This window comes from Neomonachus schauinslandi, chromosome 2 (assembly GCF_002201575.2).
Source record: "Neomonachus schauinslandi chromosome 2, ASM220157v2, whole genome shotgun sequence".
Classification (NCBI taxonomy): Eukaryota; Metazoa; Chordata; class Mammalia; order Carnivora; family Phocidae; genus Neomonachus; species Neomonachus schauinslandi.
The window spans coordinates 101,723,092-101,742,484 of record NC_058404.1 but is presented as its reverse complement, the minus strand read 5'-3'; the positions used below and the strand labels follow the sequence as shown (position 1 = coordinate 101,742,484).

The following is a 19,393-nucleotide window of genomic DNA, read 5'->3' as shown; positions in this document are numbered from 1 at the left end:
TTCTAACATCAAGAGCCTGGATGACCTCTCTGATCTAAATGAATTCTGGCATGAAACATTTTTTGGTATTTGACTTTAGTTTGGGTTTTGCTATCCTTGAACAGCCGCAGTCAGTTGCTAAATCACGTCACCCTTAAAGAGACTGCAAACTCCTTGAGTACGGGAGCTATGGTATGGGAACCCTTTGTGTCATTCCTGACAGCCAGCGTACCACCAGACACACAGCCAGGGCGTAGTACGTGACAGCACCCCGTCTGTCATCCAGCACACAAAGGCTCCCTCACAAATGTCACCATCCCCAGAGAGAGATCTTTGAATATTACATCAAATAAAACGCATAGGTGATCTTCTGCACTTACGTTACATGTATCCCCTCTGCCTTAGTAGTTGGGACCTATCCAACTTTAACAAGAGAAGCAGGAAAGAAGATCCAGCACTTCAGAAAGTTAATTATTTAAATTTCACACTGTTCTGACTTGCTGAGTTACAATGTCATTTCTAAGATAAATAAACTAATGCCAAGACAGGGACCCATTTTCCTAGCTGAAGGCACTCAGCTTGTTGGTCTGCTGACTGAGCTGATAATCTCAACAGTCTGCTCAGTCAGGTAGGGGAAAGGGCCTGGTACAGAAAATGTGACGAGCAAAGAACACTCTACTTTTTATTTCATTTTCTTGGTTCCATTCATAGAACATACTTCAGATTGAAATGACAGATTTTTTTTTCACAAAAAAAGTAAGGCACACCAAAGAGAAAAATTAAAATGCAGAGTATTCAAGCACTGCCATTGACTAAAATGACACACATTTACTCAAACATTTTCATCAACTCTGGTCTGGACAAGGTTTCTTTTCCCAAATTCCAAAAGGGCCTTTTAGGTAACTCTTAACTTCTACTAACATTAAAACTGATTTTTTTTTTTTCCAGGAAGAAAAACCACCTACATCTTGAAGTTCATGTAAAAGAAAAACAACCTGTATGTCCCTACACTAGTTGCAAATTCTACGTAAAAGTAAACTCCTATCTTCATCAGAAGCTTCTCTTAAGTACCAAAATAGATACAGGTCTAGGAAAAAGCAGTCTTTTCCTTACTGAAGGAAAACGAGCTTGAATTGTTGCTTATTCATTCATTCGCTCACTCGTTTATTCAGCAATCACGTATGGCCTGCCTCCTGTAACCATGAAGAACTGCACTCACTTTAGAAAAGTGTAAAAGTGACTGGAGATGAAGGGGAAATAAAATTCCAAATGTTTACCTTCCTCATAAACTTGTTTTATGGCTCTCAGTTCTTCAGGTGTCCTCGAAGCAATAATTTCTGTCAGTACTTTTTCATCTGTCCCAGCTCCCTGTTTGGAAATTTATTTTTAATAGAGAACATATGTCAATAAGATGAAAGAGTTATTTTCCTAGAATAGATATTACCCAAATTGCATAATTATATAATTATATAAACTATCCAACTTAATATTCACTTCTTTGTATACAAGTTCTATTAGTTACAGAATTAAAAAATTTCCAATTTATTTTCTCTCCAAAGACAATTTTATCCTTTTTTGTCTAATGAAAAAGGTTTATTGCATGTATGTGATATATGACACATAAGAGATTATATAAATTTTTGATTTTATTCTAAATAGTTTCATTCTAAATAGTTTGAAAGTAAAACATGTTAATGAAACATGAAATTAAGAAGACTGAAAGAGTAAAAATGAAAACTTTACATAAATTTACATGGAGGAGCACTGATACTTAAACAATTGTATCTCAAAACATAAAGCCCCTGCCCTCAAATTAAGTTTTCCACGGAATTTCCAATTCTGTACCAAAGGAAATAATAAATGTAGCATTGCTTAGTTACTAGGAACTGGATCAGTACAAAGGAACTGAAACATGCTTTCTGGATTTTTGGAACGTACAGTTGACCTTTGAACGACGTGGGAGTTAGGGGCAATGACCACCTCCCAAGTCGAAAGTCTGTGTATAATTTTTGACTCTCTAAAAACTTAACTACTAAGAGCCTACTACAGTTCGTCGGAAGCCTTACTGATAACATAAACAGTCGATTAACACATGTTGTGTATGTTAAATGTATTACATACTGTATCCTTACAATAAAGTAAGATAGAGAAAAGAAATGCTGTTCAGAAAATCATAAGGAAGAGAAAATACAGTAACTATACTGTACTGTAAAAAATCAGTATATGCACAGTTCAAACCTGTGTCGTTCAAAGGTTAACTGTAATTTTAGTTGGTTTTCTTTCTTCTTCTGATAAAAGTCTATCTACACTGCTAAATTAGAAGCTACAAGCAATGATAGAGCTGAACTTAATTTTTAAAAATAGCATATTTAAGCCTTATTCTCTTTATATCTCTGTTTCTTTTTCAAAAATCAAGCACAAGGGGCACCTGGGTGGCTCAGTTGGTTAAGCAACTGCCTTCGGCTCAGGTCATGATCCTGGAGTCCCGGGATCGAGTCCCGCATGGGGCTCCCTGCTCGGCGAGGAGTCTGCTTCTCCCTCTGACTCTACCCCCTCTTGTGGTCTCTCTCAAATACATAAAATAAAATAAAATCTTTAAAAAAAAAAAATTAAGCACTAAAAAACCTATGTTTATGCTCTGGCAGAATTTCAATTACTACTGACATTTCAGAAGTACTCCACAAAAAGGCCCTTTTTCAATAACCTGAGATTTTGTTTACTCCAAAAGAAGCACTGTGGGCAAATGAAGAGAATAAGCACAGAAAAGCTCCTAACTTGATAAGGCCTCTTCTCCCTTCACTCCATAAGTAAGAATCCCTGTGCTATATTATCTCCTTGTTGTTAAATTTCCTTTTGCCCATTCAAAATCTACCACTGACTGTACTACTTCCTGTCCCATAAGTCTAAACAAATGTTTCAAAGTAGTCATATTTATACAATATTCCAAACACCAGTCGAGGTACATTTAGTTATTTGCTACAATGAAATTATAATAAGATTATCAGCTACTATTTTGGTATTATATATAGTATTTTAGTATTTAGAAGTATAGGAAAGAAGGGAAGGGTATTAGAAAATCCTTCCTATCTGAAAATTCTCTCTGTAGCGTTATTTTTTTAACCTAAAATGATTCACAATATTATTATTTCATAATCAGGCAACTTTCTATTTTAAAAGATAAAACACTTAACCTGTAACATTTTTTAAAACACATCTCAAAATTAGAAAACAGGCATGAAGATAAAATACAAAGAGCTACAAAAAATATTAAAATTTTAAATAGCCACTATTACTGAGTTAACTATACAAAAAGATTAAATGACACACTTGTAATTTTCTCCCTCCTTTTCTTCTTATTGCCTCCTACGCAATTTTGTCCTCCAAGAAACCCTCACAGAAATAATTCAAAAGGGGCGCCTGGGTGGCTCAGTTGGTTAAGCGACTGCCTTCGGCTCAGGTCATGATCCTGGAGTCCCAGGATCGAGTCCCGCATCGGGCTCCCTGCTCGGCAGGGAGTCTGCTTCTCCCTCTGACCCTCCTCCTTCTCATGCTGTCTCTCATTCTCTCTCTCTCAAATAAATAAATAAATAAAATCTTTAAAAAAAAAAAAGAAAGAATTCAAAAATTTTTAAGTGTAATTATCAACACAAAATAATAGTATTCATGACAAGAATGTTCCTTTCACTAATTCTTTTACCTTAAGAGCATGCTTCAGTTCATAGGCATCATAAAGCCGAGAAGGTTTCATCAGAGCCACGATTAATTTTTCAAATTTTCCAGTCAGTTCTGATTTCAGGTCATCCAGAAGGTCCTAAATTACAGAAAATACAAATCTGTGAACCAGGCAGAAATTTTAAGGAGATTCTTCTTAAATATAAAGCATAGCCCTTTGCACAAATGAATTATTTATGTTGCCATCTCCAAGCAGACAAAAGACATGTGAGTTAAACAAAACCCCAGTTTTGAATAATGTACTTTTGACATCTGACCTAAAGCTTAAGCTAAAACAAAGCCACTTATGTGTCAAGGTATTTGTTTTTAAGAAATGTTTTTCTGAACTTCACAATTAAAAAATGAATAAAAATAGGTTAAAGAAAGTTTAAAAATACTGTTTTGAGAAACATGTGTATCTTTAAAAACAATTTTCCCAAAATAAAATCATAAATGCATTTTTACAAATGACAAAATCTAGCCTATCATACCTAAACAAAATAATTTTTTCTCTCAATATTTATTAATATTCCAATACATAATGAATTATGTTTATAATTATGCTCCTGACTACCAAGAGACAGCTGCTACAATGGAGAAAATATAATTATGAAAAGAAAAGCAGTATTCCCTACCCATTCCAGTTTCAGCACGTAGGAAACCAGAAACTATGTTCAGAATACTCTTTTTGTTTGCTTGTTTGCTTTGCATTTGTTTCTTAATTAAATGATAAAAACAAATTTTCAGAATAACAAAATTATGTTTAAGTTTCTCATATACACAGTAATTCATTTAAGTAACAAATTTAATTTTTATTTGATCTGTTAATCAAATAAGAGCATTTAAATCAATGAACTAAAAACACATTTATTAAAATACCACTCCACGAGGAACCAAGAATGTACTATGTCACAATAAAACAGACTATCATACAGGTTTGCATCTAGAAAATAGCTAATAAAACAATCCTGAGAAGGAAGCAGGCAAGAAGAGAGGCAGCTATCACCATGGGATCTTTTGGCACTTTGGTAGCATCAAGCAAGGGAAAACAATTATGGGGATAAGTTGGGTGAACACTGTAAACCAATAGCTGATAATTAAGAAACTTAAAAAGATGGGGCGCCTGGGTGGCTCAGTCGTTAGGCGTCTGCCTTCGGCTCAAGTCATGATCCCAGGATCCTGGGGATCGAGCCCCACATCGGATTCCCTGCTCCGCGGGAAGCCTGCTTCTCCCTCTCCCTCTCCCACTCCCCCTGCTTGTGTTCCCTCTCTCGCTGTGTCTCTCTCTGTCAAATAAATAAAATCTTAAAAAAAATAAAAAACCCTTATAAAGAGAAAAGGAATAGTAAAATCAGAATAATAGAATAAATAATGTTTATAAAGGAATATTCGTAGAGTTCAAACTAGCCTTAAACCATATCGGGGCTCTCACATTCTAATTTAGGATGAAGTGCAGTCTTACCCTGCCAAATAGAGTTTTAAAAGCCACGGCGATTTCCTGGCGCTGAGCATTACTTCGGGATGTCAACAGAGTCAAGATGCTCTCCTCATCAGTGCCTGCAATTTATGTTCGAAGAATTACATCTTGGCTCCCCCATGCCCACTGTCTCAATAACCTTTGGGACCAGCGCCCCAGTCACTTTGATTCCTTACCTCATAAAATAGACTTATTAAATAATTCATTAAGCTACAAAATGCACAACATATAACATGTTATATTTTCAATATAAACTATCCCCTATTCCTGATGTATTGTGAAGTAGGTAGAAAAATATTCCTGACTTTTTAAAAACTGAGCGCACCTAGTTTTTCTTGCAACAGATAGTTACTCAAACAATGGATATTCACAAGGCAGGTGTTGAGTGTTATAGCAGATTAAGAGAGGAGAAAGATACAGACCCTGGTTTCAAGTTACAATTTAGGGTAAAAAATACAAATACACATGGACAACCTTGAGCTAAGGCAGACTGTTACAAGTGCCTCAGGAGAGGTCCAGGTGTTGAATGGGGTTTCAGAGGAGGTTCTCTTAGCTGATAGGTGGAAGGAGTTTTGGGAAAACTTCATGGAGAAGGTGACACCCAAAAGAGTCGTGAAGGATGGAAGGGTTTTATCAGGCGATGATACAGGTTAAGAGGACAGGCCTTTAAAATGAGAGAAAAGCTCAGCAGTAGGAAAATACAGGGTTTTCATGAATAGCAGATAACCCAGCATGGTTGGGTCAGAGAACACACGGAGTGGTAACATGAGCTGAGTCCGACAATGTGGGCTGGGATACTAAGGAAGGGCGTGCAAGGCCAGAAAGCTAACGCTAATCCTGCTACAACGGAAATCTCACAAGATGTTCAGAATGGAGAGAGAAGGGGTCAGAACCAAATTTGAAGAAGGTGGATCCCCACTCATGGACACTAATATAGAAGGAGCCTGAGGACAGAGGATCAGTTCTGCGTAGAAATCCTCCAGATGAGAGGTTTATACATGGCTAGAAAGGAGACTGGGGAAAGAGAAGATAGTTGAATGCAATAGACTGCAGAACTAGACACCTGATCGGGCAAAGGGGACAAAGGCCTGCACAGCTGATCACTCTCAGGAATGTCTGCTTATCTACTTGGTCAGCTACCTCCCAGGTAAAGCTGAAAAGCTAAAAACCAGAGGCCAAATTCAACTTCCTGTTCAGTTCTAGAGATTGAATATTAGGGATGATCAGTCATATTATTTTGTTACCTTCATGTATCTCCCTCTTTTTATACATTTCAGATAAAATATTCTAAAATTAATCTTACTGTAAATCAGTGACTTTTTGTTTGAAAAAACAAAGGTCATATGTTTGTTGTTTTTTTTTTTTAAAAAAAACAAAAGGAAGGTTGAATTTACCCAGGCCTTTCATGGCCTTCCGAAGAGTTTCTGCATCAGCCCGCTCATCAAATCCAGGGAAGGCAACCACGGTGCCTTTAAGAACCTGGGACAGGAAACACAGTGATATTATTCATGGCATGACCAATACAGACAAAGCAAATAATAACAAAGCAAGCCATTGCTCTATATCATGTTCAGTCTTTAAGTAAATTTACCATTTGATAACCCCATTTGAAATGGGAAGAGGACCACTTACAGTTTGGATTAGCAGAACCAATTCAGTGCATGAGCTATCCTGGTCCACCTGCAATACCATTAATGGGAAGGTCTGGCTTCCAAGGCCTTCGTCCCTTGGGCATCGCCCCCAGTGTCCATGCCCCCGTGACACCCCCAGATTCACAGAGGGCACTTCCTTGCAGGATTCCTTCCATTTAAGTCTCTTCCCACTTTGATCGAGGGCATGCTGAACCTGCATTGAAACTTGATGCCCTGCCCTAGGCACTCAACTCCAAGCAGTATTTTTACTACATAACTTTTCATCTAGTCCTGTTTCTTTATATTTACTTAGGGATTTTAAGATAACCTGGTAAAGCCTGAAAAGATATTTGGTAATTCATATGCCAAATCTTTGAATTTAGAACTTTATAAAAGTAGGGACACCTGGGTGGCTCTGTTAAGCGTCTGCCTTTCAGCTCTGGTCATGATCCCAGGGTCCTGGGATTCAGTCCTGCATCAGGCTCCTTGCTCAGCAGGGGGCCTGCTTCTCCCTCTGCCTGCCCCTCCCCCTGCTTGTGCGCACGCGCTCTCTTTCTCTGACAAAATTTAAAAAAAAAAAGAACTTTATAAAAATATATTGGAAGACATGCTTCATAAGGTTTGCTGTTATGCTTATATTATCATACATGTAGTGCTTTTATTTATTTATCTATCTATCTATCTATCTATCTATTTATCAGGGAGATTGAAAGCAGGAGCAGGGGGAGTGGCAGGCAGATCCCGAAGCAGGCTCCCCGCTGAGCAAGGAGCCTGATGTGGGACTTGATCCCAGGACCCTGGGATCACGACCTGAGTAAAAGGCAGACGCTTAACCGACTGAGCCTCCCAGGCGTCCCCATGTAGTGCTTTTAATCATCAAAATATTTTAAGGCTTCCCCCTCAAAATCTGCAATATCATTAGTTCTTTGGAATCAGAAGACTTTATGAATACTGAGTCCTAAACTTTTATCTTATGATAAAAGGAGGATCCCAGCATTAACTTTTACTAACAAATGCTTTTGCAGTCCTTCAAAACTCCTGTTAAGGTTCTATCTAAAACTGAAGAGGGGCACCTGCGTGATTCAGTCGGTTGAGCATCCGACTCTTGGTTTTGGCTCAGATCATGATCTCAGGGTCCTGGGATCGAGCCCCACCTCGGGCTCCCTGCTCGGCGGGAAGCCTGCTTCTCCCTCTCCCACTCCCCCTGCTTGTGTTCCCTCTCTCGCTGTGCCTCTCTCTGTCAAATAAATAAATAAAATCTTTAAAAAAAAAAAGTGAATAAATACCACAGGTTCTCTCAGTGTGAGAACCTAGGACTGACATGACAGATAACTTCGTTCTCTTGTCTGTCTATTCATTCACTCAATAACCATTTTTTGAATGCTTTCCACATGCGGACTAATTGTACTAATCACTAGGAAAAAGTGATGATCTCTAAAAGCCAAGAGAACATGCCAGGCACGTAAATAATCAAGTACAGTAGAGTATACACACACACAGGTTTCATCAGGGTACATATACACATAAAGGAGGGGCTGAGTTGGGAAGAGTGGAAAGAAAAGATATCAGAAAAACTTCCCAAAAAATGTCTTGAAAGTTGCCTGTGATTTTCCAAGGCAGGTTCAAGAAAGTAGAGAAGTACAGGAAGGTATAATCCAGCATGCATAAAAACATGAAAGAATGAAAAAATCTGGTGCTTTGGACAAAGGATTAAGAGTTTGAACAGACTGAAACAAACAGTAAGTATGCAGAGAAAAGCAAATGGTGGTCATGGTGGGAGGTAAGGAGGAGCTGCATGGCCATGCTAAGAAGTGCTAACTTCATCCTGTAGGCAAGGGGAAGTCATTAGGGGACATTTCAGTAGGGAAGAACAATGTCGACTGTGCCCAGTGATATTACTGGGGCAGCAGTGGAGACAACGGAATGTACTAGGCAAGAGTGGAGACAGGAAGGCTGTTGTAAAAACAACTAACCGAGGAAGAAGAGAGGGCCTGATCCAAGTCAGGAGCAGTGGAAATGGAAAGAAGAAGACAGAGAGGAACAGAACCAAGGCAGAAGGAACCAGTTAGGATGATTCCTTTTTTGGTTGGGCAATAGGATGACTGGTCTTACGTTTCTCCCCAGTAGGTATACTGGAAGAGAAGCAGGCTTTGTCAGTTACCAGAGTACATAAGTGGTCAGTGGAGCTGTGTGAGGAGGCTATCACAAAAGGCAATATTAGTGGGGTGGCAAGGAGAACAAGCAGAGAAGGGAAGGTCCCCTACAATCAGAATGGCAGCTAAGGGGCACCTGGGTAGCTCAGTCAGTTAAGCGTCCAACTCTTGATCTCAGCTCAGGTCTCGATCTCAGGGTCATGAGTTCAAGCCCCTGCATTGGGCCCCTAATATTTGCTCAGTGTGTCAATGAGCCAAGCACAGTGTTCAGAGCTTCACATGGATCATCTCATTTTACAGGTGAAGATACACATTGCCTTAGAAAGGTTTGGAGAATCATCCAAGGGACCATCAAGCAAGTAGCAGAGTCAGTACCTGAAGACAGGCCATAGAACTGCAGGCTATTAATCATGATGGTGCACAGTCTCCCAAAAACAAAAAGGAAATCTCCGAAGAGGGTGGTGATGGCATGGAGAAGCCAAAGGGGAAAAATGTCCCAGGAAGAAAAGAAGAAAAGGCAGTGTCCAGTATCACAGAGAAGTCAAACAGGAGGTGAGAGTGAAAGGGTCCACTGCACTTGATAACAAGGAGGTCTTTGATGGTGGTAAAAAGCATGACTGGAGGACACCAAAAAAGCGAATTGTGAGGCGAAGCATCTCCATGAACTCCGATTTTACAAATAATGGTTTTTTTTTTCTCTTTTAAAAACTTACTTTAAAAAAAAAATACTTTATCCAGTTAATAGGCTATGGAGTTGCTAGTAGATCGAGAGGTTAAGAACAGAGGAGACAAGAGAGATTTGCCTTAAAAAGACATCTGACCCCTGAGACTGAAGGAAATGAGGTGAAAGATGGAAGGAAGTATCCTCAGAATCTCAGCGACTGACTATGAAGAAGAAATAACTGCTGATTGTATTTTTGAAAGCTTTCTAGAAACTGGGCAACACGTGCTACATTCCACACGATCCGAGTCACTGTCAAAGCTAGCCAAAGCCAAGTAGTGGTAGTAAGGGACCAGAAGTGAATCACAGACATGAGTCACAAGGGCAGAAACCTTGTTTGGACATCCTGTCCAAACCCCATCCCAGTCCACACAAAATTGTCTGCACTGGGTAAATGTGACTTTCCATGACTCATGCTAGAGGGCTTCTCCTTTTTCCTATAGCCCCACTAGCCTCAAGTTAAACATTTATACCTTACCCAGGTTAATTCGAACTGTGACTAGGCACTGCTCCCTTCCCCCATCCCCAGTTCCTCGTCAGTTACCTTCACTCCCTGCCACCAAGGTCTTCTCAAGGGCATTAGTATATGTTCTCAGGCCATACATGGCCAAAACATGTAATTCACTCTTTTAACTCTCACCTTCAAAATTATCCACTCTCCTAGCTCTATAATTTTGTAGTCTTTTTTTGTTCCTTTATTCTAAATGAGAAAGTTCTTTACCGTCAAGGACTAGGTGTGCCAAAATAAAATGAACACAATTAAACCAAAAAAAAAAAAAGTGCAGGGTTGCTTTCCTAGACAGAATTTAAAGAAACAAGAAAACAACAACAGAAACAACAACTTCAAATTTAAAGATGAGAAAACATTCACCTGCCTGGAACCTTTTAAACTGAAGCCTTCCTGGGGCACCTGGGTGGCTCAGATGGTTAAGCGTCTGCCTTCGGCTCAGGTCATGATCCCAGGGTCCTGGGATCGAGTCCCGCATTGTGCTCCCTGCTCCTTGGGAGCCTGCTTCTCCCTCTGCCTCTCTCTCTCTGTCTCTCATGAATAAATAAATAAAATCTTTAAAAATTAAAAATAAACTGAAGCCTTCCTGAAGACACAGAAGAGAACGAAACCCTCTTTAAATCTGTCTTCCAGTTTAAGGAAATCAATACCTAATCAAACACCTACCCAGCGTTCCTCTTAATACTGATCAGGAAGCCAGAAACCAGGAAGCAAACCACTACAGCTGAGCAACTGCTAAGCGGCCACAGGGTGATTTTTAAGTATGGTTCTTCTGAGGCTCAGGTTTGACAAAAATCCTCTGGAGGCTGCCCAGAGAGGTGGGGAACGGGAAGTCCAACGGCAGAACCCTGCCTCACTCCCCAGCCAGAGCAGTTCAGGTCTTACCTGATGTACACAGTACTGGCCCCTTAATATTTCCTGTGATAATATGCATCCCACCGAGGAGCAAAGAAAAAAAATTAAAAATCACTGTTGCAAGTTCGAAGTTGCAAGGTAAAATAAATATCAGAAGGAAAAAAAACGAGAATCTCCAAGAGGACTGAGGGGTATAAACATAGACAATAGGGGGTGAGAAATAAGATCTCAAGCCCTAATTCTTTTTTTTTTTTTTTTTAAAGATTTTATTTATTTGACAGAGAGATAGACAGAGCCAGAGAGCACAAGCGGAGGGAATGGCAGCGGGAGAGGGAGAAGCAGGCTCTGCACTGAGCAGGGAGCCCGATGTGGGGCTCGATCCCAGGTCCCCGGGATCATGACCTGAGCCGAAGGCAGATGCTTAACCATCTGAGCCACCCAGGCACCCCTCTCAAGCCCTAATTCTTACCCTGGCTCCAAATCTATCAAAAAAGGTGAAAGTTAAGTTCAAAGCCTTAAATTCAAATTGGTTTTTAACCATTACCTTGACCCCTTTCTTAAAATCAAGTGTAAGAGGGCGCCTGGGTGGCTCAGTTGGTTAAGCGACTGCCTTCGGCTCAGGTCATGATCCTGGAATCCCTGGATCGAGTCCCGCATCGGGCTCCCAGCTCAGCGGGGAGTCTGCTTCTCCCTCTGACCCTCCCCTCTCTCCTGTGCTCTCTCTCATTCTCTCTCTCTCAAATAAATAAATAAAATCTCTAAAAAAATAAAAAATAAAATAAAATAAAATCAAGTGTAAGAGGGGGAAAGTATCACTATAAATAATTTAAGTTCTACATATAAAGGTAGAAAAGAAGTTTTGAAAACAAAATAAAGGTTTTGTCTTAGGTTTTTGTTGTTTCTTTAATGCTCCCATGACCATGATTCCCTGACAGTGTAAGAATGCCTTCCCTTGGCAAATACCAACAAATGGAAAGTTAAACTGTCCATGAATAATGGTGATGCCTTGAGTTAGTTAAAGTGGGCAAATGCATTAGCCTCCAATGAGTACACATTTGAGGTGGGGAATGGGGGGGGGGGGGCAGTTCTGTTTTACCTAACTGTTCAACTGGGTGTTCTATGAATAGTACTTGAAAAGCTGTATCACTAACCAATTCATTAACCAATGCTTCAGGAAACAAGCTTATAGACTTCTCATATTAAAGAGTGTGCACGGATTCACAACTTTTTTTTCCTTTTGTTTCTAAACAAGGGGCAGAAATCTAATAAACATGGCTGGTCCTACACAAAGGTAGGAAATGTTAGCCTCAAGCCATTTTTAGTTGTAGGAAGAGGAATAATACATAAATAAGTGACCTACAGAGATGAAAGAGGATTTAAAGATCATATATACCCTGCTGCTTACTAGACAGCACCTCTTAAATGTTTTATAAGGAACTCAAATTCAACAGATCCACTACTAACTCTACCTTCTCCCCCCACCTCAAACCCGTATTCCTTTCTCAGAGAAAAACACAAATCAACCACTCACTCAGTCAAGCAAGCCATTCATCTTGACCCTGACCGGACCCTTCACCACCAAGGACCACCCGACTCATGCACCCAATCTGCCTACTCTTCTGACAGTCCCCTCCTATCTCAAGTCCCAGCCACTGCCTAGTTTGTCTTTAAGATTTCACTGGGATCGTAGCGGCAGATTCCTAAGTGGTCTTCCACTATCCCACTTCTCTCTCCTTCCCTCCCACCCCCTGCACCATCATGCGGTTTCTGCTGCCCTCAGAAATGCAACATCACACCGGAACCAGGGTGATCTTGGTTAAATGCAAATCTAACCATGGCACACCCCAACTTAAAACTCTTTGATAGCTTCCCTCACCTACAAAATGGTTCATATTCTTTAGCTCTTTCTGGCATCCCTTTCAAAGGCAGGGCTCCATCTCCCCACCTGACCGCTTCACTCCAGCAATACCATCTTGCCTGTGGCTCCTGGCCAGGCCAAACTCCTTTATACCTCTGAGCATTCACCCTGGCTGGTGTTGCCTCTGCATATAATGCCTTTCCTCCTTGGCCCACCTGACCACTGCCAGGTAAGTGACCTCAGTTTTCTCTTCTGTGAAATTGAAATAGTAATACTGATTTCCAAAACTGTACTGTGAGCACTAAATAATGCATACAACGGACTTAGCAATGCATCTGTTATACCAATAAATTTTTGTCCCATTTCCTTTTTTATTTCCCACGTCTAACAATACCTGGTGCATAGTGGGAACTCAAAAGCTTCATCCATTCATAAATGCACGCATGAATGGGAAGTAAAGAGAACAGTTAGGAACAGGTGTACAAAGAAATGATACCAACTGGAATATGCATTCATTCCAGTAAATCAACTGCATACAGGTTTACATATTATATAAACTACTAAACTGAAAGGATGGGTCCAAAAAAAAAAAAAAAAAAATTTAAGCAAAGGTCTTAGGAGCACTAATTTTTGTAAAGATCAACTAATGTGTTTGTGAAGTTTTAGAATAGTATACAGGTTATATGAATAAAGTTTATTTCAGAAATTGATCTATTATGTAAAAATACTATATTTCTACCATTTTAAATTTCTAAGTCACTAAAGAGGAGAAAACCATAGATTGCCCAACTCTCACTAGCTCTCCAACTGTGTCCAAAGGGACCAGATCTAGATAAGGGAATTAAGATTTGCTGAATGCCAATGAATTGCTCAGTGGCTTCCCAAGAAGCCAAGCAGTTTTGTGTCTAGTTCTCAGCATCCAAAATGTAAACAAGAGTCGGAGGTATCAGGAACTGAGAGACACTAACCCAAAGCAGTATAGGTAATCCTGATCTAAGATCCCAAGAGAGATCTCTAAAGAGAGAGTTGACCTTAAAGTGAATGGCATGGAAAGATACAATCAGTATCTGGTCAACTCCTCTAGAATGAACCTCATCTCAAATCTATTTATTTACATTGATCCTGCTTGTTCTGCAAAGGCACTTTATAAATTATCACAGTACAATGATTTCAAACCAACCAAAAAAATTTCTAAGCAAACCTTGCACAATTTATGTATGGAGGAGAGAGATCTGATGTTCACGAAGTTTCCAGTGAAAAATTATGTTGCCTCATTTTGCTTCATGACATTCCTGCTGCTTTAAATATAACTCTATAAACATTATAAAGCTAAGTTCAGATTGCCCACAATCTATCTTTTAAAGAAAAATTATTTATTTATTTGAGAGAGTGGCAGAGACAAAGCACAAGGAGGGGGGAGGGGCAGACGGAGAGGGAGCTGCAGATTCCCGGCTGAGCAGGGAGCCCAATGAGGCAGGACTACCATCCCAGGATTCCGGAATTATGACCTGAGCCAAAGGCAAACGCTTAACCAACTGAGCCACCCAGGTGCTTCCCCAAAATCTATCTTTTTAAAGTTTGGTTATCATAAACAAAATTATATAGACTCAAATTGAATTAAAATATATTAAATGGATCATTAATCTTTGAAATACAGCCAACTCCTGATTTTTCCAAACCAAAGAATACAGAAGTACAGAATGTACTTTTAAGTACCTAAAATAAATTAGAATATCTGTGAAATAATTTGGCTCTAGCTCAATAGTGAAATTTTAAAAACCTGCATGAACAAGTTAAGCAATAAGAGAGAAATAGGTCAGGATCCAGTTTAAGAAATCCAACCCAAAATATGGTTAAGTCAAATAGAGAAAAATGACCCTAAAAACTAATTTTTAAAAAAAAGTCACATAAGGGCGCCTGGGTGGCTCAGTCGGTTAAGCAGCTGCCTTTGGCTCAGGTCATGATCCCAGGGTCCTGGGATCGAGTCCCACATCGGGCTCCCTGCTCTGCGGGGAGCCTGCTTCTCCCTCTCCCTCTGCCTGCTTCTCTGCCTGCTTCTCTGCCTACTTGTGCTCTCTATCTCTCTGTCAAATAAATAAATAAAAATCTTTAAAAAAAATAATAAATAAAATAAATAAAGTCACATTTAATTGCATGGAGCACTGGGTGTTATACACAAACAATGAATCATGGAACACTACATCAAAAACTAATGATGTAATGTATGGTGATTAACATAACAATAAAAAAATTTTTTTAAAAAGTCACATTTATATAATCACAAGTTGACCGTTGGAAGAAAAAGATGAAAGGATTCAAAAAATATTATACTCTATATAGATAATTCAGGCAATTAATAGCTCTCTGGCCATTCCTTAGTAAATATCTTTAACTAGCTTGTACCCAAATTTAGTACATTAGAAAACATTAGTGATCTAAGAATCATAATAATTTATCATTCATTTAGCAAAGTTTATTCTAAAACAATATGGGTGCTGTGGTTCCAAATCAGATAAATACAAAACCATTCAAATGAATCATTTCAAAGATAAAAAAAATAAATAAATATTGTCCAGGAACTGTTTACATGCAGGTACATTTGTGATTCTTATTTTTCTTGCGTGTCACGGAAACGATACAGTCAACCAGTGTGTTATCTTTGAGAAAGACTGGGAAGCCTCACGTTAGACTACTTCTCTCCATAATAATAGTCAACTGGTAGACCCCCACATGTGTCAATGCTAGTGGATGAGGATTAGGACCAGAGAGAGAAGGGCAGAGCTCAAGGGGTGGTTATTCCACAAATACCCCCAGCTCTGAATGTATTTACTCACCATGATAATATAAATCACTTTTTATGTAGTTCACAATATCTGTTATGGATTTGTCCCCCTATACTGACATCATTAGAGTAAAATTTTAAGAATTTGCAATGATATGAATTATATTAAGTATGAGATAAAACTTACAATTTATTTATATAACAAATAAACAAAAAATATTAATATAAATACACACAAGAGTATAAAATATCCCTAGTAATATTTTTCATATAAAAACAGAAACTCCAATTATCTACTGAAGATCAGTCAGTGCTTTCTCTTTAAATTCTTAACAAGACGGTCACGCCCAGGAGCTACATATACAATTGATTCCTGCATCTTTGCAGGCTGTGACTGGCAGGGTGGTCCCAAGGTCAAGTAAAAAGACAAAACACTGGTATGGGAGGTACAGTTTATAAACATGAAGAATTACTGCTGTGGGAGTCTTTTTCATTCTTCAATAAATAAGAGACAATATTTAATGATACATTTTAAATGGCTGAAATATGCACCTCTAAGTCTCAGGCTTAGATCTGATTTCACTACTTTCCAAGTGGCTAGAGTGGAGGTCTCTGGTTCCCATAACCACAGGTCAAAAAACACTACCATAGAAACCTTTTGAAACCTAACACTGAAACTACTTCAGCTTTCCTACCATTACCAATTCCAAGGGAATTTTTTTTTTAAGATTTAATTTATTTATTTGACAGAGAGAGATAGACAGCACAAGTAGGCAGAGCGGCAGGCAGAGGGAAAGGGAGAAGCAGGCTCCAGGCTGAGCAAAGAGAAGAAAGTGGGGCTTGATCCCAGGACCCCAGGATCATGACCCAAGCCAAAGGCAGCCACTTAACCAACTGAGCCACCCAACTGCCCCGGGAATTTTTTGACAGTAAAACTGCAAGTCCTTAATGTGGGCATTCTGCATCCCATCAAATGTGTAAGTATAAAAACAACAAAACTCTATCTTAATGTTAATATTTTAACAAAATTTGGGGGCGCCTGGGTGGCTCAGTCATTAAGCGTCTACTTTCCGCTCAGGTCATGATCCCAGAGTCCCGGGATCGAGCCCCGCATCAGGCTCCCTGCTCCACGCGGGAAACCTGCTTCTCCCTCTCCCACTCCCCCTGCTTGTGTTCCCTCTCTCGCTTTGTCTCTCTCTGTCAAATAAATAAAATCTTTTCTTTTTTAAAGATTTTATTTATTTATTTGTTAGAGAGAGAGAGTGGGCGAGAGAGAGTGAGCAAGAGTACAAGCAGGGGGAGCAGCAGAGGGAGAGGGAGCAGCAGAGGGAGAGGGAGATGCGGGACTCAATCCGACTCTGGGATCATGACCTGAGCCAAAGGCAGACGCTTAACCGACTGAGCCACCCACGCGTCCCAATAAATAAAATCTTAAAAAAAAAAAAAAAAAAAACACCTTTTAACAAAATGTTTTACTTCCATGGTTTCCAAGGAGAACTAATAACAAAGTGCAAAATTCAACACTATCTTTCTTAACATTACTTGTAACTTTTATGATGACTAAACACTGTGGTTTTGATAGAAAACAGTCCTGGAGTTGTACTGTGATAGAGATCATGCACCCAATTTTATCATGCAAACCACCATTCTCCCAGGTTTTGTATATATAACATCCTTTACACTTTTCATAGTTTGAAATTATTAATGTCCACAATTGGAAAAGCGTGTTCATTTGTGCTATCTGGAGTCTATATAATTAGAAGGAATGAATTGATTGAAAAACTTCAGACATCACTGGGTGAACTTACAAAAGAGATTCAAGAAACAGCCAAATGAGCAAGGATAAAGGGAATTATTCTTTGATCCCTGATCAGTCATCATTTACATCACCACACCAGCATATCAAGATAAGAAAAACAACTCTTAGTGAAGGAAAGTTAGTTCCACATAATAGTATTCTTTATATGGGGAAGAACCTAAACCAAAGTTTCCATTTGAAGTAATAGGAGAATTGGTTTATTGTAATATTTCCTAAGTGCAAAAGAGGAAGTAAGAATGGAAGCACTGTAGAAATTTAATAAAGTTACCAGGTCATCATAATCCTCCCAAGTTCTCTTGGAAAGGACCCTGAAACCTCACTCAATTTTGATGTCAGTTTTGTTTTGATTTAATAAATGAAGAGTATAAAGAGAGGACATTGTCTGAGCAGTTAAAAAACTGGTTTTAAAAAAATTATCTGGACTCTGACAAGCCAGTTTGATTGCTGAGATTTGTAAAATTAGTTTTGCGGTGGAGTTGTTAGCACTGATATTTTATTCACAAAATACTGTACAACACGGTCGGTTTTTTTTTTTTTTTTTTTTAGACTGCTATATGAATGATTTTTTTCTTTCTGGTATTTTTGACAAATGTTAAGAGCAAAAAAGACCAATATTAGGTAACCAAGTTCTGAAACAATCCGAAGGCAAATTCAATTTAGAACTCGTTCCACGAGTTACTTAAGAAACGCCGCTCTTCAGTTTAAACTTTTGCCCGGGGGGTGGGGAGGGAGCAGTGCCTACAAGAACAGTTCCTTTCAGTAAAATTGGGTTGAGCAACTGGAAAAAGCTCACTAGAGCGCTACTGGAAAAAGCCATGCCCACTTGTAGTATTAAAATAATACAGGAAAAGGCAGGGAAAGGAGGGGAAGGGAGGGGAAGAGAGGGGAAGGGAGGCGAAGGGGGGGAAAGGAAGAGGAGAGGAAAGAAGGAAGGAAGGAAGGAAAGAAGGCAGGCATGCAAAGAAAGAAAAAGACAGACATGGAAAAAAAACGCGTTCGTCTCACTTGACCGCTAAGAGCTTTTGCTGCTCTGGTTCTAATTTTAGCGGTTCTTTGGATTTGAGGGAGAGCGCACTTTTACACATTCACTCACAAAAAGGGAAGGCACACAAATCCGGCCACGTCACCGGCTGCTGCGCCCCACCGGCTGCTTCGCGGCAGGTTCCGGCGGGCACTGGACGGGAAAAAGCCGGGGACACAGAAAAGGGGTTGGAGGAGGGAGCAACGAAAGGAGAAACAGGAAAGGTGTAACAGATTTCTCGAAGGCAGATTTTGTTTACTCCTAAACTTTTTTGGCTTTCAGACAAATTCTAGAACTCCCTTGACAAAGTTGGCAAATGCGAGCGCGGCGCTGGGGGCGCACGGCCTTACCTGTGCCATGGCGACTGCTCAGGTCAGGAGAAGGCGACGCAAACTGCAAGACAAGAGAGACACCGCGGGTTTAGCGAGCCGCAGACCGGTCCTCCCCGCAGCTCCCCTCTTCGGACGCAGCCCCCACCCCCGGCTAGACGAGCACTCACCCGAGGGTGACAGAGGGACCTAAGTGCCCCGAACCTCCCAGAGAGCGGCGGAGCGCGGGGTGGCGGAGCGCGGGGCGGCGGCGCGCAGGGCAGGGCAGGGATGCGAGCAGAATAGGCTCCAGGCAGCAGCTCTCAGTCCACTCCAAGCAACGGAAACACCACCCGCCCCTCCCCGCCCCGCCCCTCCCGCCGCCAGCCCCGCGAGCCGGGCCCGCCCCTTCCCCGGCCTCGCCCCTTCCCCGGCCTCAGTGCGCGTGCGTGGGGCGCTGCTCGTCCTAGTCCCAGCAGCCTGGGTGGGGCCGCGCGGCCGCTGCTCTGGAAGCGGGAGAAGGCGCGGCTCGCGAAGGGCCGCAGGACTGCCTTGTCCTCGCGCAGCGGG

General features: G+C 40.4%; 1 protein-coding gene across 1 annotated transcript in view; it reads right to left on the bottom strand.

The window, feature by feature from the left end:
* The window catches only part of ANXA5 (annexin A5), a 32,069-nt gene extending 12,884 nt beyond the window's left edge, over nt 1-19,185 (bottom strand). Inside the window, exons 1-6 of the mRNA XM_021681489.1 lie at nt 19,015-19,185; nt 18,866-18,908; nt 6,562-6,646; nt 5,153-5,247; nt 3,677-3,790; nt 1,257-1,347 (exon numbers count right to left, since the gene is read on the bottom strand). Of these exons, the coding sequence (XP_021537164.1) occupies nt 1,257-1,347; nt 3,677-3,790; nt 5,153-5,247; nt 6,562-6,646; nt 18,866-18,874 (394 nt within the window). The 5' untranslated portion in view covers nt 18,875-18,908; nt 19,015-19,185. The remainder of the gene's footprint in view (nt 1-1,256; nt 1,348-3,676; nt 3,791-5,152; nt 5,248-6,561; nt 6,647-18,865; nt 18,909-19,014) is intronic.
* Between the last annotated feature and the right edge of the window lie 208 nt (nt 19,186-19,393).